The 8,459-nt window shown below is 45.0% G+C and overlaps 1 protein-coding gene across 3 annotated transcripts; it reads right to left on the bottom strand.

The window, feature by feature from the left end:
- Positions 1–1,117: 1,117 nt before the first annotated feature.
- Positions 1,118–7,314, bottom strand: MYCN (MYCN proto-oncogene, bHLH transcription factor). 3 transcript variants are annotated; one of them, XM_030555393.1, is made up of 3 exons: positions 7,106–7,314; positions 4,761–5,644; positions 1,118–2,566 (listed from the first exon to the last, which is right to left on the bottom strand). In XM_030555393.1, exons 2-3 carry the CDS (start codon positions 5,530–5,532, stop codon positions 1,974–1,976), a joined length of 1,365 nt encoding a protein of 454 aa, XP_030411253.1. In that variant the 5' UTR covers positions 5,533–5,644; positions 7,106–7,314; the 3' UTR covers positions 1,118–1,973. The 3 variants fall into 3 exon arrangements, with proteins under 3 accessions (XP_030411253.1, XP_030411254.1, XP_030411255.1); XM_030555394.1 differs by lacking the exon at positions 7,106–7,314 and adding an exon at positions 6,605–6,761; XM_030555395.1 differs by lacking the exon at positions 7,106–7,314 and adding an exon at positions 6,072–6,163.
- Between the last annotated feature and the right edge of the window lie 1,145 nt (positions 7,315–8,459).

Below are 8,459 nucleotides of genomic sequence, written 5' to 3' on the forward strand. Positions count from 1 at the left end.
GTCTGACCCTCTTCTTCCTGTCTCATCCCTCCCCATAATTTCCTGCACCTATGAAAATTTAAGTCAGTAAAAATAAAAAAGTGCTTATAAATAAACATTGGTATTACCTGTCAAAATTATTTTTAAAAAAATATCGAATTCTGCAAAGCCTACTTATACAGCAGCTCTTGGGACCACTACACCTTCCTTAGGAATGGTTATGGTCCAGTGATCAAGTGCATTTCACAGACCCACCGGCCCTGCCTGTCTCAACCACAAAAACGCCCTTCCTGCTCCTGAGGAAAAAGCAACCTGCCAATCTTGATTCTGCAGCATACACACTGCTTGGCTTCTGTTCTTGCCCCCAGGCTTCAGAAATGGCATTTCTGCAGCATTGCAAGCCTGTGATGGAAGTGTTGAGACACAGCACAGCTCAGTGCCAAGCACTGCAAGACTGCTACCTAAGCGGAAGTGGGATTTTGAATTGATTGCTGAACATTGTTAATAGACACTTTGGCATTTAGATACAATACAAACCACAGACCAGCACAAATTTTGCCTCTCCTAACAAACGGTGGCCAACATTTGGGGTATGGCTTTTGACACAATAAGAAGGAAGGAACAGAATTAGAGAGTAAGGCTCAGATCCCAAGATTCTGGTTCACTACACAGACACTTCTCTTTCCTCCCTATGGTAGTTTATTCCACTGATATTCTGCTCTCACCATATGTCTCAGCCACTGAAAGCCAGATCACCAGCTGGTGGAAAACAGCATTGCATCCTAGCCCTGAAAGTGCTGTGCATTCAGTGACTGATCCAAAGTCTACTGAACTCAACAGGACTCTTCAATGGGCTTCGGCTAAGCCCATAGTGAGCTCACAATATTAAAGAAGAGATCTAACATGTGTATTGACACAAGTACATTAAAATTGTTCCCATTACAATTACTTTGTTACCAGAAATGGTAATTTGCTGGCTTCTCACCTCTCCTGAAGTGTACGCTCTATCCTGTGATAGTAAGTGAAGGAAGGGCTGGAATCATGTCTCATGGGCACCATTCAACTTACAATAAAAGAGGATAACTACGTTTATAAATAAATAGTGAAGAGTACATCATTTAATTGCTATTTATTTTCATAAACATGAGGTATTTCAAAGTGCTATAAGACGCAGCACTAAATGTACATCGTTGGAAGAAATTAAACACAGAACTTTGCAGTTACCCAGTTCTATGCACCAAACATTAACAAATACATTAACTGGAAGAAACAGGCTAGGAAAAGGCATATATAGTAAATTTCTTTACAAAAGTTTTCTTAGTTCAAAAAAGTGATAAAGTAATATCTACTCAAAACTTTTACAACTCATTTTCATACGAAAATATAAGTATCAAATTTAGTTATGTATCAGCATCATACTAAAGTATACAGGCAGTGTAAGAATTAGTACAGTACATAACAGAGATTAACAATATATTTGTATACAAAAAACATGCTCCTCAAACATTGAGGTATTACAGTACTTAGGTATGAACTTCCAGTCAAATACAGGTAGCAAGAGCCACCTCTCATAACCCAAGACATGTACAAAAGGCAAGTGTGTAGATGGTATTTACAGAAAATTCCCAAAGAGGTACAAATGGTAACCCCTAAAGTAACATCTGTTAGAACATAAGCACCATTAAAAATTAGGAATGAACATTTTTAAACTCAACTAGGTGTCATCAGCAGCTCCAAAGGCTCACAACTTTTAACGAACATCTATAGTTCTTAAGAAAAAATACAAGGGCCGTCCATCATTGTTTGGCAGTCTGTTGAACTCCTTGCAAGAACATCCATGTGCTCTGTACCCGGATAACACAGATTGTTAACTACTTGAGGGACTGGATTGAAAGTAAAACCAACATTCTTAACGTCAAAAAACACAATTTTTTTTTTTAAAGAATCAAAAATGTGCAAAATGGCAGTGACTGTCCAAGTCAGACAAAAAAAGTTTAGCAAGTCCGTGTGTGTTCTATTTTCTTTAGCAACTGCTGTTGTCTGGCTTGCAATTTTTCCTTTTCTAGCAATAACTTGTGTTCCTCTGCCTGAAGGGAATGGACATAATCAGTGGCTTTTTTCAAGATGACCACTTTTGCAGCTTTCTCATTTTTAACCAGTTCAGGTACATGGTCCCTTAATGTGAGGAAACTAGATCGCAGGTCATTACGCCGCTGACGTTCCAGAATATTATGGTTGCGTCGACGTTCACTATCTTCTGAATCTGAGTTTCGAGGACTTGAACTCTTAGACTTTGGTTGGATCATGGGTTTTACTGGACGGGGCACCTCATTTTTTAGCTTTTTCTGCGGTGGGGCATCTTCGCTTTCTATGTATGGAGAAGGGGCAGCATAATTATGCTGCTGGTGAATCGGGGCGCAACGCTTTAGAATCAGTTCATTCTGCTGCATTCTCACCGACGCCAAGTTGGCATTTTTAGGGCGCACAGTAATAGTAAGAGTAGTAACAGCCTTGTTGGAGGAAGAGCGCCTCTTCTCCACTGTCACTACATCAATTTCTTCCTCTTCATCCTCTTCCTCGTCATCATCTTTAGAAATACAAAATGTAAAATAAAGCAAGTAAGTTGTTCTCTCCAAAAAATATTCACACAGGACCTTGAAATTTAAAAACTAGTAACATATCTGTGTGAATTCTCAGGACAAACGGCAACCCATAAGTATTTAAGTGTTCAAAATATGCACAAATATAAGGATAAAAATAGGGTGCATATACTAACTATCTGCAGATAGATGGAGCTAGATAAATATATACACACTATGCACACACTCAGATCTGGACACAATCAGTGGGTATCTCTGCTAAATTAAAATTATAACCCTAAGAACAGGTAGTTTTCTGCACTTTTAAGCTGTACAATAGGAGGATCCATAAAGGTGCAACCCAAATAAACACACTAGAGGAAACAGTATTCGAGAAAATGCCCTAATTTATACTTTAACCAACAAATTGGAGTACAGAACATACATGTATGTGAGCACACACACCCACAATCACACCACCTCCCTGGCTTGATCAAAAAGGAGCTGGAAAACTAAACAATTGCTGGATTTGTTCTGCTCCAGAACGTGAAGCTGTTCCAGTCTGAGAGTCCCTTTAAGCCAATGTTTTGGTTTACTGCCAAGAAGACAGCTGTTGGGAGGAAGTGCTTCCTCACAGAAAGCTGTCAAGGCACAGACATTAAAGGGACAGTGAGCCTTTTGAAACAGGAGGCTTATCATCAAGTTTATGATGATGGTCATATGGATTTACTCATTTACATGAGAGAAACTGTGTTTACAACTGAACTGGGCTTCTCTGCAACTAGAGATGGAGTTTGTTTTTACATGAGAGAAATTTTTTGCATCTAAATTTTCCTCTGCCTGTCTTAATCCAAAAACCCAAAATCAAACATTTCCCCGCTAAATTATTAGACTGCTTAGCCATTTCAAAATCATGTACAAGGCAGGATGGTTTTATACTAAAAACACTTTTACTATATGGTCAATGCACTACTACACAATACATTCTGCATAAGCTGCATTTTATTTGGCCACATGAATGAAGTTTGAGATTAACTACACGGTACGCTTTGGCATGGAAGAAGATTTAAAAAAAACCACTCAAAGTTCATCCAGCATCTGCTAAGTATAAACATGCCCAGGATAAGATGCCCTTTAGTTATATAACACTGTCTGCTTTACCATCAGCTGCCTGCCAAAGGGTCTCCTTCAAGGAATCCTTTCCAAAAGGTAATGTCCTAGGACAAGCATGCTGCCACCTACTGGCAAATCCATATACCAGCTAGAAATGGGAGGGAGTAAAACACACACACTCACTTGGACAGCAACAAGTTTTGTTCTTGGTTATGTTTTTATCAATAAAGACAAGCAAATGTGAGTGGTCTGGGATTTTTCAAGCTTCCCCTCTTCCAGACTAACTTTAGTGGCACTATACATCTATTTGACCTCTTCTGAATCTGCTGGTGGTGGACTCTCTCCCAGCCTCCCCTCTCTTCAACAGCAGGGGTTCTCATGTCCTAAGGGCTCACATCACTGCCGTGTTTTACACTGAACTGATTGTGCAATATTTGTTCTTCCCCAACTCCACTCCCCCACGCTTCAGCTGCCCTTACTTACCCCTCCTCTCCCTCTCTGCCTAAGCGCTTCAAGGCAGGGGCTTCCTCAGGCACTAAGGCATATGGCCACCAACTTTCCCCCAATCTTTTTTTTTATTGACTCAGAGATGCAAGAAACAAAGACAGGGGGCATGACCTGGGATCACTGATTTATTTTCTTTGGTCTCCTGACCACATGGGTGCAGAGATGGGGGTGGGGAAAGGGAAGACTGAGCTTAATTTTGATTACAGGAAGGAAAGTGTGAAGAGAGAAAGACCACCCCTTCTTTTTTCTCACTGCCAACAGCCTAAGGCAGCCCTACAAAATGTTCATGATAACGTACCAGCCAGGCACAACGTTACTCACCCACCTTACCAGGATGATAATAAATAACAACTAATGCTAGTTTACTTGACCAGAAACTAACATGCACCCTAAGTGAACTGAATTTTGCAAGGCTGCCCCAATGAATTCACTCCTTTTGTCTGTACCTTTGGTTAGGGGAGATGCATCATAAAGGTGATGCTGCCCATAAAGCTGCACTTGAGGGTGGGACAACCATGCACACATAATACCTCTGGGGATATGTACACAGGCTAACAAATCTGTGATGAGCGGAGTATTTACCCGAGTCACTGAGAGTATCATCTCCTGAGCTGCTGTTTGCTCTGGTAGCACCTGAATGGCAGCTGCTGCGCTGGGTGGCAGCTGCTGCCCCCTGTGCGATCCCACTGCTCCCACTAATGTTCACCCGGATGCCAGCCATTCCTCCTGTTGCTGGGGCTGCTGCCACTGGCTCTCTCTTGTTGATGGGGAAGGGAAACACCACTGCAGGATCCACACACTCTGACACAGAGTTGTTGAGCTCTGCTTGGCTGTTGGTGCCCACAGGGCTGGCGGTGGCGGTGGATGCACCAGCTGTCACTGGTGCCACTGCTGCTCCCACTTTGCCCTGTAGTTTCTCACTCACTGCCCTCTCCAGCTTCTCGCGGGCAGAAAAGCCACTCCACATACAATCCTGGATGATGATGGAGTTGAGATTGCTGCTCTCCCCAAAGCCTGTCTCCAATAAGTCTCCTCCATCCGTGCTTCCCCAAAGGTCAGCCTCAGGGGGCAGAAGCAGCAGTTCAGATGCCCAGTCCAGAGGATCACGGGTTCGGAATCCCCCTAGAGCCACCCCTCCCCATAGCAGTGGGGCCCCTCCTGGGGGGTTTTCCTGAAGTCCTGCCCGACTGGGAGACAGAGGAGGGGTAGGCAGCAGTTCAAACTTTTTCCAGATGTCCTCCCCAGGGGGAGCAGAGTCCGGACCGCACAAATAGAAATCATCTTCATCTGGATAGAAGCAGGGCTGCAAAGAGTCAAACTCGAGGTCTGGGTTTTTACTGACCATCCCTGGCATTACTGGGTTCCTTTTACTAATTCCTTGGTTGGGCTGTTATTTAGAGGGAGGTTTGAGTGTGTTTCCACTGAGAGAGAGAAAGAGAGAGAGAGAGAGAGACTTCTCCCAACACCTGAAAGAAAATAAAAAATCCCAAATAAGCAACTAGTTAAAACAGGAGAAAATACATTTAAATATGATTTGTTAATACAATAGTCTTCCTCTCAATTTAAAAAAAAGTAAAGCCTATAATCATTAAAATGTTGAAGGAATGCAGGAAGCACTGTGCAAATTTGGAGAAATACATTTCACTCCCTTAATATTGCTTAAACCACTCAGACAAAACAATAACAACAACAACCGAGCTGTGCACACATATGCAAAGTTTTCTGTTTTAATCTTGTGCTCTGCAGGAAAACAAAACAGGCCAAAAAGGTACAGGAGAGCTGCAAAGAGGTATCTGTGCAGCTTTACACATTGCAAGCTCTTTAAACTGCTTCAAAGAACCAAACACAGAGTAACCCAACCAATATACTGTACACATATGCAAAGCTTGATACCGTAATCGCTCCAGAAAGCCCTCTTAATATGCCAACAAAAATAGTGGAAGTTTCCCCCTTTTTGTCATCTGCAGTCCAGTGCAAAGGGAACAGAAGAGGAGGCAAAAGGGGCAGAGGAGAGGCGGCTCAGTGCAACTTTACAGCTTGCCAGTTCATTCACTTAAAGCTACTCAGAGAAACCCGCGCACAACACACGGGGGGTGGAGGGGAAATCGGAAGTAGCCAAAATGCAGCAACCTTATATAATAATTTCAATTTAAAAAAACAAAGCCGGCGCTAACAAAGCCTTTTGATATGCCAAAAAGGTACAGGAAGTTTCTCTCCTGCTCAGCTGCACACTGAGCAAAGGGGTGAAAGGCTGCAGATGAAACAAGGGAACTTTGCGCATTGCCACTACATTCAGTGAGACCTGCTACAAACTAAGCTTTCGATCCCCCTTTCCCTCCGGAAGATTCCTTAATTGTGCCCCCGACCAGGTAACCACAACCCCATTCCAGCACCGGAGCCCAGTTGCATCAGACATTTAAAATAACCTTTTAAGTCTGAAACAGGCGTTCAGTGCCCCCCGTCACCTCAGCTAGCGCAACACACAGGAAAATCGGTTTGCTGGGTTTCAAACAGCTGACATTCAAACTGAGACCAAAAGGAAAATCTCCATTAAAAAAAAAAGCCTTATGATGAAATGCAATGAAACGAGCCTAGCTCAGCTGCTCTCTCCCTGCCCCGCCCCCTGACCACTTCCACTATTGTACCATTTTTCTGCTTACAAAATCTATAGCAACCGTTTAAAATGAATCAAAGCAACGAAACTTGTACAAAATACAGCGATCTCCATGCAACAGCTTTAGAAACCCTGAGGATTTCCCTCTGGTCAGTGAACCCCCCACTCAAATCACTGAACTGCCCCGGCATTTCCCCCCCAACCCATCCTCCCTAGTTTTGCAACTCCAATACAACGTGAGGTTTTATTTATTTATTTGGTGTTGCTCTCCCTTCTTATTACAACCGCGGTCCCTGCAGCTGCCTCTTCTTACCTCCTCCTTGGTGATGGGTGGTGTTGCAAAAGGGGGAGGAGGGCAGGAAAAAAAAAGAGGCAGATGATCTTGTATGTTGCACTTTATTGAGCGCCAGCCCGCTCGTCCCCCAAGGCTGGCTTAAGCCTCCACATTCACCCTTTGCTTGCAGACAGATGACTGTCACTGGCTGCCTTTGAAGCTCTTGGATATTATTAACTAAAAAAAAACCTGACACACCCGGGGAGGAAAAAGAGAGAGGAGAGAGAGGCTTAACCCCACCTCCCTAATTTCCATAAAAGCAGGGGAGGTGCCTGGTATTTGGCGCCAAAAGCCCCTTTGCTCTTTATGCTTTGCAAGGAGAATTAGGTCCAATTCCCTTTGCAAATAAATAATAATAATAAAGAGAATGCACAGTCCGAACTGCACGCCCGGCCACCCTGAGCAGTTGGGGAGGGGATGCACTTTGTAAGGGGGCGGGTGGGGGGGATTTGGGTCGTAATTGCACCAGTAATGTGCCTATTCAGTGCTTTGCATGGAGCGCGGAGGAGGCGGGTGGGTGCCTTTAGGGTCCTGCTCCTTTGTATCTCTCCCCCCACCCCCTTTTTAAGAGAGTTGTAGCCATTCAGGGTTGCCAGCGCGATTTATTTTGCAGCAGATGCTAATAAGAGAAGGGAAGATCTAGGCGGCGAGCTTCGCCGGCACGGCCAGGACAAAAAGGAAGTCATTATGGAGGGTTCAATCCAAGGTGTCGGCTTGATTCTGTTGTTGTGCAAATAACAGCCCAGTCTGCCCGGCGGGGGCAGGGGTGTGAGCACCACGGCAGCGCTGCCCAGAGGAGGCAGATTGCAAAGTAAATAAATAAAGGAGCTCCCCCCCCACCCGCGTCCCTCTCCCTAGTGCTGCCCCTCCCCCACATTGTAAATAAATAATTAAAATGCCGCTTGCTGCCCAGGCTTTTCTCTGCAAAAGGCGACACCTTGCGGACGCGAGCGGCAGCAGAAGCGAAGCGCGAGGAGGAGGCGCCGCGCGTTTCCCAAGAGCAGCGCGGCGGGCTCCGAGCCATAGGCGCGCTCAGGGTCGGCAGTGCAGGACGGGTGGGGAGGGAGCGGCTGGGTTCTAGGCGGGCATGCCCGGGAAGGGGGGGTGAGAGTGGAGCAGGGGATGGGCTGCTCTGGAGAGGGTTGTATGCCTGGGTGGGGGCTGTGCTTGAAGTGTCCTGAAAACACCCTGGGGTCTGCCGTCTCATAATCCGGGAGCCGCAGCTAGGGTAAAACAGGACTTCAAGTGCACCTCTCCAGGGCCCAGCTCAGTGTATAACCCCCTGTGACACCCTCGCACATACTCAAGCACGGGGAGGTGGGATTGGGGCATT

Source organism: Gopherus evgoodei, chromosome 3 (assembly GCF_007399415.2).
Source record: "Gopherus evgoodei ecotype Sinaloan lineage chromosome 3, rGopEvg1_v1.p, whole genome shotgun sequence".
NCBI classification, from domain to species: Eukaryota; Metazoa; Chordata; order Testudines; family Testudinidae; genus Gopherus; species Gopherus evgoodei.

Bases quoted from the DNA above. Each gene is read 5' to 3' on its own strand.
- MYCN (XM_030555393.1), bottom strand. From the start codon at position 5,532: ATGCCAGGGATGGTCAGTAAAAACCCAGACCTCGAGTTTGACTCTTTG. The intron at 2,567-4,760 runs GTAAATACTCCG...GTATTTCTAAAG, and splicing joins TGATACTCTCAGTGACTCGG to ATGATGACGAGGAAGAGGAT.